The 16,313-nt window shown below is 43.5% G+C and overlaps 1 protein-coding gene across 7 annotated transcripts in view; it reads right to left on the bottom strand.

Moving 5' to 3' along the window:
- LOC416169 (rho GTPase-activating protein 7-like) overlaps window positions 1–16,313 on the bottom strand; it is a 42,686-nt gene that overhangs the window by 14,282 nt on the left and 12,091 nt on the right. For 6 of the 7 annotated variants that reach the window (XR_006931423.1, XR_006931419.1, XR_006931418.1 and 3 more), the window contains exons 2-3: window positions 913–984; window positions 304–385 (exon numbers count right to left, since the gene is read on the bottom strand). Coding sequence is in view for 1 of the 7 variants with exons in the window: in XM_046900495.1 (XP_046756451.1) it covers window positions 304–385; window positions 913–984 (154 nt within the window). In the remaining 6 variants the exon portion in view is untranslated. Of the gene's footprint in view, window positions 1–303; window positions 386–912; window positions 985–7,629; window positions 8,823–16,313 lie in introns of those variants that run through there. The other variant, XR_006931421.1, reaches the window with a different exon arrangement.

Raw genomic sequence — 16,313 nt, 5'->3', positions numbered from 1 at the left:
ACTGATTCACGATTTTGAAAGTGAAAGAACACTGAACTGGCTTCTTTATATATATACATATACACACACACACACACACACAGGCTTCTTTATATATATAAAAAGGAGGTTGTGAAGCTACATCCTTGGAAGGGGTTATTGTCCAGCATTTCAGTGAAAGCCTGCAAAGTCAGTTATGCCCCAATACAGTCACAGCATCGGTGACATTGCTGTACTCTGCCACAAACCAAGCTAGGAACAGCTGAGTGACAAACACCCCGTGGAACCTGCAGGTGTTAAAAGTGATCCACGAGTAACATTTACCTGAACAGCGATTCCATCGCATCTCCATCTAAAAATTCATGGTCCTTTCTCACAGTCCTTACGTCAATAGGAAACTGCATGTCTGCAAACAAAAAAAGTTGGAGCTGAAATCTGAATGATGATGGCAAAGACAGGGAATTTTGCTACAGGTTTAGCATAGGCTAAATACATCAAAATCTATTTCGACAATTTTTCCAACATCCTTATTCAGAAACATCATTAAAGCAATCTCACTCAAGACCACAGCCTGCAGACATTTAGATGGGTTTTGGTTGCAGCCTGTGTGTCAGACAAGAAATAACGCTCCAAAGAAGAGACCAAAGAGAATTAAAAGCAACTGAACATCACAGAAGCAGAAATTTGACTGAGTCACATTCTAACCACAACCAGAACAGCTCTGGTCCTCTGCAGAATTCTCCCGAGGCCACACCAGCCTCATTAAGGTGTCACTGCTGCAAGAACATGCACCATGCTGCACGCTTCCTATAGGTTTGCATGAAGATACTGCAGAATTTGGAAGGGCTTCCATCAAAAATGCCAGGTTCTGAAAGATTATTCATACCAGCAGTTCTACTTGAGCTCAGTATCAGCTGCTCTTTGGGACCATACCTTCAAACAGCTGGGCATACTGAGGAAAGCCGGCGGCCCGCAGCCAGGCACAGGCTTCTCTGGCTTCAAGTTCTGCAATGAGAACATAACACTGCTCACTTACAGGGCTCACGAGTAATGCTTTCACAGAATACACAAGCGAGTTTCGTCCAGAGAATTCCCAAAGGACCTTGGATATGAATATATCATCAGTATACAACTAAGAGAAAGAACTATTGCATCCAATGCAATTACATGCACATACCTCTGTAGTAGTGGTTCTGACATAGGATAGATATCAAACATGAGAGTTCAGTTATAAACACGTACTTGAGATGCACCAGGGCCCTCGTACAGCAAAGACCATTTGTGCACTCTGAGCTGATAAGACACAGACAAACCCTATAAATAGGCCTTAAATCCTATCACAACATTAATAACGTAGACTCTGCCCAAGCATTCCCAGAACAAGGGTTCTCAGGAGTACCTGTTGCTAGGGCCCATCAATATTTATTTCCTTGCCAACTTCCCACTCGACTTGGCAGCCACTTCAGCATAGCAGATGTCAAGAATTAACTGCTCACTTTCTGACAATCCATAGAACTCTATGGCCAATGCTTTACCATTCCCACAGGAGCAGAATGTAACTTCACAGAACACTCAACAGATGCCTCAAAAACATAAACATGTTTACACAAGTGCATGCCAGAAGGATCTAACTTGGCAAAGACTGGCAGCTCCTGGGTCTGTTGAAGGAGAGGAATCCCACGCTGCATGCTTTTTACATCCACATTTACTACTGCAGCACTTGTTAGAACATACACGGACCAAAAGGCAAAGACTCCTTTCAAAGGAATGTTACAAAAGCACATTTAAAAGGCAGAACCATATCTGATACGTTCCTCAGTGGCCTATATATACTATGCTAACATTTATTATTATACCCAACACTGTAATTTATCACAATCTTTACCAAAATGCAGCACTTACTGAATACCAAGGCAGGGGACTGACAAAACACAAGCATTATACTCACAGAGGAAACCACAACAGGGAGCAAACCTGCTGACAGGAGCCAGGAAGAGGATCCGTATAACAGCACAGCAATCTGAGGTTTGCACCTGGGTCAGCCCATGGAAGTACAGCCCAGCAGTCTCACGCTCAGCTCTACTTGCTGCTCCCCAGCATGCTGGACCATGACTTTATTTTTAGAGCAAACCAAAATCCAAGTCATGATGAGAACAAGAAGAGGCAAACAAATATCTTGTGGCTAGCAGTGACACCAGCTATGAGTAGGACAGAAAATACAATAATATTTTCACACCTAGAGGTGGCCTCTTCCATAGGAGGAAGGGGCAGTGGAAGGCACACATGGGGCAAGGCATGGGGCCAGGCTGCCCAGCCCTGTAGGAATCCTTGCCATGAATGTGCTGTTCTTCACACTGGGGTCTGACTGTTCCTCTCTTATCTTTGAGCTCATTGTCCAGGGTATTTATAAAAGCTGTGGTAGATGTAACACACTTCCATCTTCAGGCAATCAAAGAATTCTCAGAGTTGAAAGGAATCCTTACAGGCCACCTACTCCAGATCCCTGCAATGAACAGGAACACCTACACTGGGTCAGGCTGCTTAGAGCCCCATCCAGCCTGACCCTGAATGTCCCCAAGGACAGGGCATCTACCATGTCTCTGGGCAGCCTCTGCCAGTGCCTCATCACCCTTACTGTAAGAACTTCTGTACGTCCAATTTAAATCTCCCTCTTTTCATTTGAAATCATTTCCCCTTGCCCCATCACAATACGGTCTTCCATTTCTGACTGGTGGTCAGGTCTTAATTCATCAGAAGGATTTGAATCTCCCCCAAACCCATACCAAGGAGAGGTTCCTTGCTGTTGGCAGCACCTTGCCATCAGTTACCCCAGCATCCTACTTCTCAACTTTCTTTTTTGTTTGTTTGTTTGTTTTTTGTTTGTTTGTTTGCAGTTGTGTGCTTGGGAGAAGGAACAGATTTGCTCAACAAGGCAAGTTCACGAGGCACTTCTGCTCCTCTCCATGCCATGCAAGCACAGGCAGGAGAACAGGCAAGATGACCGATTCTGCTTTTTTAAGTTATTATTACATATTACCCCAATCTGGAAGGCAACTGGAAAAAAGGCAAAGAATTTTGCTCTTTCCCAATCTCTGATTGCATGGGGAGGTTTTTTCCATGCAGTGCTAATCCTGCTGCAGCAGCAACAGACAAGAGGACGCCCAGGCACCCCTCCCTGAAACCTGTTTTATTGGAGATGAAAGCAGACTGCTCCAGCCCAGCCAGTGCCTCTGCCTCCCTCCCCCAGCAGTCCTGAACCATTGGCCTGCTCAGCCTCCTCCTGACCAACAGCCAGCAGTCCTCTGTACAGTGTAACATAGCAAAGACTAATTGTACTTTATTAACCCACCGGAGGAAAAGCGAAAGCATCCTTGCTTGGAATTTTGCCAGAGTAATTTAGGCTCCATACAGACAATAAATATGTACATCTGGAAAATGAAAACAGTGAGATATCTGGCCTTTGTTTCCCACTTTACTGTCATGCTGTTGTTTTGGAATCACAGCCAACTCCTCAGTTATCACAGCTGAGAAGTGCAATCTATCCCCGGACTCTGCAGTGAGCTTAATTGCATCTTTATCCAGCTCCTTGGCATTAGCTTCCCAAGCTGATTACTGGGACTCCCAAGCCACCATTAAGATCTTTACTCAGATCCTTGTCACTAGCCTCCCTTGTCAGTTACTGGGACCCAGACAAGTCCAAAGGCATTTTCTTTGCAGATCACATTAACTAGCTTGTCAGTGTTAGCTGATCTTTTAATTCCTTCTACATAAGTTAGAGGAAGTACTGTTTGCTCCATGTGAATTTCAAAGGACTCCAAGGAATCAGGTGTCCAACTCCCACTGACTTCAGGGGAAGTGGCAGTGTAACTCTTCATTCCTAAAACCACACTTGAGCAGTATTCTCCAAGCAGATCGGAGATCAAACTCCCTGCAGTCCCAGACCCGGTGCTTCTCCATGCTTTCCTCCTGCAGGCTGTCCAGCAGCAGCAGGTACAGCCTTCCATATGGCTCGTGTTTTACAGGGGCTGAGATATATTCCATGTAAAATACTGAGGAGGAGCTATAGGTAACAGCTTGGGTAATTGCTTGCTTCCAGTGCAGCCAGCATCAATAAATCCGTATTACAGAAGTAAATAGTGTGAAACATGCATCTTGCCTGTGCTGTGTTGTGGCATAGCACTAGGTTTTCCTTAGTTCTACAAGATGCCAATACTACTCCTACATGTGAGACAAGTTCAAGCTACATGTTACAGATCATGTACTCAAGAGAACTCACCTGTAAGCAATTTGTTTATTGTAAAAACAAGCTAGCTTATCAGCCCCTCCGAGGTATGCTGAGCCAGACTGCAGCTGTGGAGTCCAGGTCAATGCACTGCCTTAGCTCGGTCAACGCACCCTAAAGACAGGGGCTGCAAACCCCAGGTCATCCAGTACAGCCCATACAACCTGTTCATTATCATTTGACTGAAAAAACACCAAGAAACACCCTATTGCCCTGTTTTACCAAAGGCTAGACAGATATGGGTACACACATCTGTCCGTACAGGCTTTCTCATTGTAACTATGTGTGTTCGTTTAGAAGGAAGGAATAACTTCCTTCTGTCTGAAGGAAGAAGAAATATCTGAACTGCTGCTTAACATTTTGCCAATGTCATTTTGACTCAAGCTTTTTCCAAAACTAGCTACTGTCCCATGTTCTCCTGCCCAATGAATAACAAGGATGGCATTGCCTCTACCACACAGAAATTAAGGCTCTGAAGTATCATACAACAGAGATAGCGTACCTTGCAAAGACATTTCTTTTTCCTAGACTTAATCTAGACAAAAAATAGTTTATGGTCTGAAAAAAAAAAAAAAAAATCACATGCAGCTGAGCAACAAATCTGTGCTCCAATAACATCACAATACTTTGGGACTTGCCTGACTACTCAGATTTCTCTGCACTTGTTGCAGCATATCGCTACTGTGATGTTATTTTCTCCTTTCAATGATGGTTGTAGTAGCCTAATACAGTAAGAAAATAATAATTACCCAAGCCACCACTCTACATGTAGATGCTCTATTTTGCCACATTAAATTAAAATAAATAAATAAAAATACTTAAGCTGATTTTCAAGCTATGAGACATACAAGATGATAGATTTCTAACAGAAGGGCACAACCAGCCTTTCCAACCTGAGCAGCCTTTGTGCAGGGATAGTGAAACATGGCACAGAGCACTGAGTAGGCTGACCTCAGAAGAGCTGGAACATTTAACATTACTTCCCTGAAAGCTAACCTTAAATCACTACTAATTTGATACCTCCTGGACTGTTAGGCATTACAGTTAGGACAGACACAAGGTAGAGTGCTGCAGTAATCTACAGTGATCAAAAGATGATTCAAACTCTAAGAACCACTCTAGTGTCCCTAAATCTTTGTAGAACAATGTGCAATGCTAAGGCTCTTGCATTCTGGAACATTAAAATAATATATATAGGGGAAAAAAAAAAAGAGATGGATTGAATGCAGTAGATAAGCAAGAATTTTCTATTTAAAACAAGAATTCTTCCTGGGGCCTTGGCCCCAAAGAAACGCAGTAGTTTCTAGAAGGCAGCCACAAGCTCCCTCTGCACAGCCACTGAAATACAACCACTCTTTCCTGACGGTAACAAATATACAAACATTATATGACAACAAAAGGGGGAACGATGGTAAGCAGAGGTGCTCATGGAAATGGAAAAACCTTTTGCAATAAGAAATGCCCTACAGTGGGCTGAGGAATAGGAAGCTGGACAAGAAACCCCACATTTTGTTTCTGAGCTGCTGGAATAAAATAATTTCCATCTATTTTCTTTCTCTGCCAGCAAAATAAATAGCTGTGCATGGGCAAAATATCTGGGAGACACTCAGGCCTCCAAGGTTCTCTTGACTACTTCAGTGCTTGTGGGGAAAGAAAATCAGAGCCATTTTGTCAAGTTAGCATCTTCCACTGCCAAGGAGATGAGAGTATAAAACCCAGAGGAGGTCCCAACATACGTGCAAAATAACAGTAACACATGACAATAAACACATGAGGATTTGGAGCCTGGTGCCACAGCCACCACCTCTGCAGGAGAGTAGCACCAGTAAACAGAAGGTTATATTTTCCTATGTGGATACACATACACGTAAGAATACATTCAAAGGAACAACCTCATTTCAACAAAGACCAATCTTAGCAAATTAAACTGTGCTTTTTGAAGACTTCTTTAACACAGAATATTAAGAGACCAGGCCCTTGCCTTTGCAGTGCAAAGATCCTGGATGCTTTCTCTTACTTCCCAGAGGGAAGGATGTTTGCACATCTCAACAACAGGAGCCATAGAGAAACTAGAAGGTTTCTTCACAAGGTTATAGAACAGCCTTAATACTGCAGTTTTTGGCATAGAGACTGCTGTCTCCAGATGCTCTCACACAGCCAGCTTGGACTCAGGCCAAGATGTGGAACACCACAATCGAGCGTCTAACAAAACAGCTATGCAAGAAGTGATAGACTCCAACTTGGCTGTAGATCCCACCTGAACGCCAGCATTAGGAAAGTGAAAATGCAGCAAGAGGGTTGGAAAATGGCACGCATCCTAAAGTCTGCTTACCATGAAAAGGAGTGGGTGAAAACAATGGGTATATCTAAAAGCTGCAAAATCTACCTCCTCTGAGTAGTACCTAGCTGCATAGAATACCTCCATGAAGATGGAAATGTACTGATGTTATTGCAGTTACATTCATCTCAGGTGTCCTGAGTGAGAAGGTGTGCACAGTCTGGCTGAGCGTTTCAGTCATCTCTTCCTCTGAAATGAACTTTCACCTCAAAATTGGGTGTTTCCGTTTTGAGAGTATAAATGCAGAGAGAGAGAGTTTCACTTCTTGTTTCCTAATAAAAGGAGCTCATAATTTGTCTTTTTCAGATGGTCAGAGAAAAGCTGCATGATTCGGGTTAGACTGATAGGAAGGAAATATACAGTAGGATGCAGAACACACAGGTAATATATTAAGACAACAGTTAAAAGAGATAGATGGATATTCGAGGTAATGGGGAAGAACTGTCAGTTCCACAGAAGGAAGTTAGCAAACATGATGATTTAATGTAGGAAGTAATCAGATAAAATTAATAAGTCTAACTAAACCAAAAACTGCCAAACAAAGAAAATCCACTGATTGAAAAGTATTTTCCCCACGGACAAAGGCTGAAGAGTCACCGTGACACCATCTGGTTTCCATGAACAACTTCCTTTTCCATCTAAGCAAATAGCAGAGTTAAGACGACACCCAAATATCGGTGCTTTGGAATTGGTGGTGCAGCGTTATTACCACTAGTGGGTGGGCAACATGGTGCAAAGGAACTTGTAATCCCATGACAGGAGAGCTGGGTACAGTGGTTCTTGTGAATAGCAACCACAGGAGTATAGAAACTTCAGTTATACGTAATTGATGAAATTGCTTATTAAACTCGTAAAACCTGAATGAAATCCTGATAGAACGCAGACTAAAGACATTTAGCAAATACTTGCTTGAATTCTCTACAGCACTTCGGTTTGGCCACATTCACATCCTTACTCTGTTATTTGCAAGCATTTGAGAGCCCACAGCTTTGCTCAGATTAATAACCTGCGGCCAGCAGCTCCTCCTTACCGCTAGGAAATGTGCAGGTCTCTATGAACAGCTGACGTTTGTTCATTAGTGACTGATCAGCTCACATTCTCCCCATAGGCTGAAACTGTTTCCAATGGTATTTGATGTTTCTTTGCCAATCTATTCCACGAATGCATCAACAAGAAAGAAAGAAAAAACAGTAGTGGTTAATCCCAGCCAAATCTGTCATTACTGATCAGGAACTGATTTTATGATATATAATCCATGTTATTTGCTATTTTCCTGGATCAAGTTCACCATCAACAGACATCTTTGAAATCTTTGAGACCTTTCTAGAAAACAGCATTCTTTTCTGACATGTATATATACACACACATATATACACACACACACACGTATATTCTCTGGGTGTCAGAGAAGCAGAGATGCATTTTGGCTTTCCAGGTCAGAAACTGCAATGTGAAGAGGACATCAAAGAACACAAAGCAATCAATGCACACAGGAAAAGAGGGGGGAAAAAAAAGACTGCAATCAGAACATGAAAAGCAAACTGTGAAATTGCAGTAACAACTTGTAAATCCATTTTCCAAATGTACAAAGCAGACAGAGGGTCTCCAGTTGCAGCCACCATACGGATTGTGATGAGAGTCAAGAAAGGGGTCAATATTCTCATTGCTTTAAGATATCTTTCTTTGGAGCAATTCTGTAGAAGTGGAAAAGCATTGATACAACGACATTGGTGCCCTAACCACACACCTGGTTCCTACAGCAGGTCTGAAGGTGGCTTCAAATCAATGTAAAGGCAACATAAAGCTACATTCAAATATGATGGTAGACTTTACAACACACTAATGTAACTCAGCCGTGCCTTGTAGTCAGTTTAAACCTCTTTGCTAAGCACTTACTCATGAGAGTACACAGCCCACTGCAGCTTTCTAAACATCTTAAACATCTAACATTTTAGCACTGCACTCCCAGCACTCTGTTCTGCAGATCCAACGTGTCCCTCGTCAGAGTTTAAGCTCCGTGCATAACTCGTGCTGACCTCTTCCTTCCCCAGAGCGCTCGTCTCCCCCAGCTGTTGGGCATCACAAGGCTGCTTATTTGACGCACTGTGTTTAAATAACCCATTATTAAATGGGTTATTTAAACAACATTTCTATCAGCATTACATGGTTAGAAGACATCCAGAAATGTCAAGACTCCTCGAGCTGGGTTGGCCCAAAGTGGGCGCAGCACCGAAGCAGCTTATGAAGTGACTGTAGCTCACATCAGCTTAAAGCCCTTGGCAAACATCCCAGCAAATCCCATGTGAGACAAGCTAAATGCTTAAAGAGCAACTGCCTGAGGCACTGAACCTTCGTCGTGGTTTAGTTGTGATTTTCATTTTAGGAGATAACAAAGAACCTGAAGCCGGTACTGAAGCCACCACCAGTCTTGGTTCTGGGATGGTTGGCAAGGTCCTTTCCCAGCTCCTCTCCTGGCATGGCTGGCAGCATCTGTTCTGGCTGACAAAACATTGCCAGATCCAGGCATAGGTCTGGTGACCACCTGAGCCTTGGTGCTGTCTCACACAGCATCGTGGAGACAAGACAAATGCCCCACTGGATTTTAAGTCTCATTTAAGTACATCAAAGATGTACTGCATCCTCCATAACACCTGCAGTTGATCACAAGGTGCCCACTACCAACTGACAGGTATAAAATGCATCCACTGTCCAGACTCCACCAGAAATCAACACGAGCCTGTAAGGCCTGAAGACTTCAAAGCCTTTCATTTTGGTTATTAAACTACTTTCGGATCAAAACATCAAAACGTTTTGCCTCAGCTGCCTTCAGATTTCAGTACTATTCAGTCCCTCCTTAAGACTGAACTAAAGCTCAGTGCCAGCCTAATCATGACAGGAGGTTATGGTCTTATTTGTGCCCAGGCACGACACAATTCTTAAACCAAATAATTTTTCCTTAGATGGGTTGGCTGTGTAGGCTGTTTCAAGACGTGGAGTTGGCAGGTCATACGTGTTGTCCTGGGAGACTGCTGACAAAGAGTAAGGAGGGGGCTTTGATTCTTCAGTTTATTTTTAAGTAACGAGACAAATAAAGCTGGTTAACTTAGAATCATAGAAAATAGGTGCGTCATTTCTTCTGATTACCAAATACACACAAAAGTTACTTGTGGCATTACAAACGTCATAGGCTGGTATAGAGTAAGATTTGGAAGGCACCTCATCTACCTAGTCAAGGAAGCAAGTTTACATTCCAGATGTAAAAGTCTTTAGAAAGATCAAGAAAAACACCCATTATCCTGATAATACCAGGATGTTTACATGTGCATGTTCTCACTTTGTCCAAAATATTAATTTAGTATGTTTTGTACAACACAAACCTTTCTCAGTAAGGCTGTTCTGCAAAGAAGATACCATCTCTATGGCTACACCACCACTGGCAGTGAAGTAAAAGGAGTCAGGCCTTCTGATTACAGTCAAATTCTAATATACACAAAGTAAACATAGAATCATAGAATGGTCTGGGTTAAAAAGGACCACAATGATCATCTAGTTTCAACCCCCAAATGATGCATCATTCTCCATAGGCGCAAACTCACCTAGAATACACTGGTAGACAAGTATGTGCTGCAGTTCACGTGTTGCCAGAAGTTTACTGTCAGCTACCTTTGCCCAGAAAATGTTGTGGCATAGCTCAGTAACAGAGGCAGTTGTCATGTTTTCCCACGTTCAAGAGTGGCTAAAGCTGCTGGGTTCCAGCTGGCCCCAGGACATGGTGTGCAACCCCTTGCTGTGACACAGACAGTCCTTACCTCTGGTATCAGAGCAAGGGAGCATCCAGGCTGGTAGAAGCTGGTGGGTTGGTTTGCATCAGTATTATTTACTCAACTTCACTATAAACCCTTGCTGTTCTTATACAGGAGACAGTATGGAAATACACAGTATTCCTACACTCCTTCTTTCCTCCTCCCCAGGAATACCCCGCTTCATCTTTAAGAAAGAACAGTAAAAGGGAAAAAGCAAATGGGCACTGCTCCCTTGCAGCACCATGCCAGCATAAGCAGTGACGGCACCCACATTAAATATTTTACCATTAATGGCTCCAATATAAAGCTTTCTGGATGATCTATGGAAGCCCTGCAATCAGAAGCCTTACAAGTTTTGTTCGGCCACATTTCCAACTGTTGGCTTTCTGACGAGAGGGGAGGTGTCCTCACTTGTATCATCATATTTAGAAATCCATTTAAGTTCCTTTGAAGTTACTTGAATGATCACTTCTGAAAGGTTATAAAAAATGCTGCTAAGCCATATTTGTTATTTCTGTGAAGTCTGGAAAGTGTAAATGCTTAAATCATCGACCAAGTGCATAGCATTCATATTCAGCATGCTCTTTAAAAGCATACTTAGCATACCGCTGAGAGAGATCACTCTGCTGGCGGAAGTCAAGTGCCCAGATTAATTTAAAGGAGTGTATTTCACAATCCATCATTCCAGAACAGGAGAACAAGGAACTGCTCAGTTAAATTAAATGCTGAGTTACTCAGGAACATATCAAAGGAAATCCATCTCTGCACTGTGTCGAGTTCAGACGGGAAATCCAGGGCTGACACGACCAAAAGCCGAGCAGCCTAACTGGATTTAACAAAAGACTGATATTTATTTACTTGCACTCTCACACAACATGCAAAGTGACAATTTATCTACATTGTGACACAAGGGAGCAGTTTCAGGCCAGCACCCTTCAAGGACTCTTTGAAAGAGAACAAGCGTAGAGAGAACAGCCTGGGAACGGTGGGCTGGAAGCAAAACCAGCTCTGCAGATACTACCCAAAGCCTAAGATTCTCATGGGGTATTTTTAACTTTTCCTTTTTTTCTTTTTTTGTATCTTTAAATAACTTCTGTCTGTCCCATTTTTTCCACCAGCTCTTCGCCTTAATTTTCCCTTTAAATTTTGAACTCTTTATCCCTTGCACAGATATATTTAACCCAACCTTCTCATTACAGGAGGAATAGTTTGAAGCAGGATGTCCCAGTGGAATGCAAGTTCCTTTAAAACCATTCACTCTTTAAAAGTAAATTGTAGTGTTACCCTCACAGTGCAATATCTGACAGCATTCCAGAAAACAAACAAAAAAAAAAGGCAATTTTCACCATGGAAATGCATGCTTACAGGCCAGGGCACTTCTGAGAGGCTGTACCTCTAAGCTGGGAAGTCATGCTGAGTCAGTCATCCTACAACCCTGCAAACATCAACAGACAGCCACCGGCTGCGACCTGAAGCACAGCAGTTAGCAAACATTCCAAGCTGATGTCATCTTTGATGGCAATAGCTTTTTCCTCCTTATCCAACTTGATGGATTAGGGCACATCTCATAAACCTCATTCACAAAGCAGCACCCTGTGAAAAGCACCGAGGTACTGGAGAAGGCGCTGATCCGGAGAGCTGTGTTGACTGAGGGCAAAGCAAGAAAGCAGAGGCTGCTGCTGGCCAAGGCCACACAGCTGAGCACAAAACCTCCTTGCACAACTCACCCTTCAGGGCCAACCTGCTGCAGTCCATCGGCTTGTTGCAAATCAGCACGGGGTATCACTTCCATCATCTCAGCGTGATTAATCTCTCTATTGCAAATGGTACCTTCCGCCGAAATACCAGCCATTTGTTTTTGTACATTTGGCAAAACACCTTTTCCTTTTATGGCCTTGGTCAAAATCAACCTAATTTTTCAGGTTGATTGGGCATTTGGCAGTAATGCACCTAAATGGCTTTCTAGTGCCCTATGATAACTGAGCGTTGCCACAAGATTTATGGCACAGAGCCCCAGGTAAAGATGCTCCATTTTCCTGCAGACTGATTAGCACTGTCTATTTCGGTGATTTAAGTGTTTTCTCAAAGAAGGCATTCCAAGAGCTGAAATGGATACATATTGTCAGCTTCTGGCAGTTTAAGTGCAAACAGCTGCCCTGAAAGCTCCGCGCCCTACCACAAAGAGATGAGCCTCCGTGAAAGGGAGTCAATCAAAGGAGATAAATCTTTGTGTCAGCTCCAATTATTGAGATACTCCAGTTAACTCGGGGAATCACACACATTAGACTGGCTTTAAATGCCCACGTGGTTGGGGACTATCCCATTGCTCCTGGGAGGCAATTTCACTGTCTGACAGATCAAGAGGCTTTTCTCAGCTAGTTAATTCCAATTAAGTTTTTCCTCTCAATTTCATCCTACTATCCATTATCTGCAGTCAGCTACCCTTAGCAATTCCTCCCCCGCCATGCTGCTGTGTTAAGAGTCCTGGAAATAGCGACATTATTACAAGTACCTGGTGATGAGACCCATGAGACCTCCTAGCACTACAGCCTCAGAGCAGACAGCTAAAGCCATTTAATCGAGCCATACACTTTAATTTAGGCACCCGGATAATCTCCTCTTTGTTATTCCTCACGTGTTGCCTTTTTTCTTCTGAGAAGCTTTGTTTCTTCTGACTATCCTGACTGCAGATGGATACCAAAGTGTGAGGTGTGATGGTGCAGCCTTAGACAACAGCTGCTGCAGAATCAGCTCCTGCTGTCCACCTAGAAGTGCACAAGCACCAATGTCCTGGAACTGCGAGTGGAGGTAACATAGTGCAAAAAATGAGGTTTTTTCTGCCATACTACTGTGTTGTGAACTGTATACAAAATGCATTACAGTGAGTAATTCTTTTCCTTACCCCTTCAATAATTGCTTGGAATAGACGGACTTTGTGGCACATTCCAAGGTCAGCGCCAGATCATCTCAAACAAAAGAGTAGTTTTCAAGGCCAGTAGAATCAGCTATATATTTTCAGTAGATAATACTCTGAAAATGAAATTAATTAAAAAACAAAGCTTTTTTTTTTTTTTTTTTTTTTTGCAAAGTTCCATTTTCCCCTTGGATTTGTTTTCTAATGATAAAATTATACGCGTCAAAGCTGAGTTACAATCCTGAAGCCATTTACAACCCGGCTGCACACTGACACACACCTTATGTTCTTGAGATGGGATGGTCACATCACTCCCCAGCTCCCCTCCCTGCACCCACACTGCCACCTTTCTCACACTCTCAGGAAGAGAAACGTAATGAAAATAACATGTAAACATATTCCTCCAGCACAGGAAGTTCAAAGGTTTTTCCAAGTTTATTTTAAGAACCAAGAGGAATTCAGCTATTTTTCCCCCCTCTCCTCAACGCAGCAGTGAGCATCACAGGGCTGCAGACTCCTTAGAGGAAACAAAACCCCCCTCCAAGGAGCAGCAGGAGGTGGCACAGACTCACTGGCCACAAGGAGCAGTCCCTGCCCACGGGCCCTGAAGGATGAGCCCACAGATTCAAGAAGAACCGGCTGTTGTCAGTGTGGCCACTCAACAACCTCTGACTGACCACTGTGACTGGGAGAAGTGCCCCACAAGGGCAGGAGGACCCAGGAAACTAAAGGCCAGTCAACCTCAAATTGGAGAGGGAAGGTGATGAAGCAGCTAGTCCTGGAAACCACTTCCAGACATATAAGCCACAGGAAAATCATCACAAGTAGACAGCTTGGAATCACCAACAACTCATCCTTGACCAACTTGGTAAAGCTTCAGTATTGAAACAACCACATCCAGTTCTGGACTCCCCAAGGGGGCCATGGAACTACAGGAAATACTTCAGCAAAAGGTTGCTAAGATGAAGGGACTGCAATGTTTCCCATGTGAGGAAAAGCTAAGGGAACTGGGACTGGCCAGCCCAGGGGCATCTCATCAACACACACAAATACCTGAAGAAGGGAGAGTACAAAGAGGAGAGAGACAGATTCTTTTCAGTGGTGCCTAATGACAAGACAAAAGGTAGCAGGCACAAACTGAAGCAGAGGAGGCTCTGTCTGACCATCAGGAGGCACTTCTGTTCTATGCAAACAATGGAGAATTGGCATAGTTGCCCAGAGAGCTTCTGGACTCTCCTCCTTTGAGGAGCTCCAAAAGCCACCTGGACATGGTCCTGGGCATCTGCTCTGGGCAGCACTACTGGAGAGGGGCTGGGCCAGAGGACACAGAGGTCCCTTCTAACCTCAATCAGTCAATGATTCTGTGAAGAAAAGTTTAAATCATACATGCAGAAAACGGCTGCAGACCTTAAAACAGTGCCTGATTCCTTCTGCTGTCTCCTGAACCAGCTAGTCCTCTCTGACTTGCTATTCAGCACCTTCTTGTAATCATCGAGAACACTTCTAATTGGCCACTATAGAATACCACATCTCTAGCATACTCATACCACATCTGAATTACTCACTGCTCCTGCTTTGAATCACGACCAATGATGATTGGACTAGATCCTCTTGTAGATCCTTTCCAACCCTGTGGTTCTACGATTCTATGGGGGTACAGCCTTGGAGAAAGGAAATAATATAAAGGTGAAGATACCTGCAAAAAAGGACATCTCCTTCAGCCCTTCCAACTGCACGAGCAGCAGAATAAACTGATTACAAAACCCGCAGGCATTTTCTCTGGCAGGACAGAGAAACATATTACTAAGAGAAAGAAAACTGGAAGAATTTCAGACTGATCTGTTTGTGACCAAACAGCCGCTCTCGGCCCCTATCATGGGGACAGCAGAGAGCACCAAGCCAAAATCTGCCTGTGTTGCACAAACTGAATTCCAGAGGCACTACTCTGAGGTCACCTGAAGTCAAGTACACAGCAGTGGGAAGAAGCCTTGCATAGATTTATACCTGTGATTAATTTTATGCCACATGCCGTTCCACTGAGATCCCGGGGATAAAACGTGTGTATGTTCAAAAGTCAAGGTTTCAGCTCTGACCTAGATTTACACCAGCGTAGGAACAGCACTACACAGCCCACTATTTATGTTATTCAGGCCAAAGGAAAAAAAAACTGGCAGCTGTGAACAGTCTGAAAATCAGAATCCTGATGGGAAGACCTTCATGCAGAGGTTTGGCTTTGTTATTGCAGCTGACTCTCTGCATATCCTTTATCTTTTTTTTTTCCCCTCCTCTCAGAGATAGTTGACCTTAAACGCAAAGGGATAACATAGGTCAGGGGGAGCATTTATTATGGATGAGCTATTTTTCTTTCATGTTTGCAAAAACCTGGCAGGAGTCCTTGTTTCAGCTAGATTTCAGACCCACGGGTGATCTGGAATTTAACATTATTTATGTCTCTGTATATACAAAAAAAGCCATGAAAAGGAAGCAAATAAAAATAATCAGAATACAGCTGAGGTCTGATAGCTTTCCTTTTTGGAACCGCTCAATTCCACCTCCACCCTTGTCTTTGCTGAACTCAGACAACTACTCCAGTGGTTTGAGGGCATGCTATATGGAAGTGAGGATGTTTGTAGAAACCGGACAACGCATTTCTATGTTGTTTCATAAGCAAGGAGGACAAAATGCTTTACAAATTCCAGGAACTAACTTTTGCATGGCAGCACTCCTGCTGCAGGCACTCAGACTATCTGCTCACAGCTCTGCTGCATTAATTGTTGCACAGAGATGTTGAACTAAATCCTTTGCAACACAGGCTCAGAGATGGGCGCTCTGTATTCCATATGTGTACAGACAGGATCTCTGGGCAGGGGTGAAACCCCGCTGCTGCTGCCACTGAGGCTGTGCTCCAGCCTCTCATCCTCCACCCATTGCTTTTCATAGGGTTGGAAGGACACACGGTTGTCCTGCCTCCCTGCCAACCGATGCAGTACGTGGTTT

This window comes from Gallus gallus, chromosome 13 (genome assembly GCF_016699485.2).
Source record: "Gallus gallus isolate bGalGal1 chromosome 13, bGalGal1.mat.broiler.GRCg7b, whole genome shotgun sequence".
NCBI classification, from domain to species: Eukaryota; Metazoa; Chordata; class Aves; order Galliformes; family Phasianidae; genus Gallus; species Gallus gallus.
Note: the sequence above shows the minus strand (reverse complement) of the source record. Positions and strands in the feature narration are given on the sequence as shown.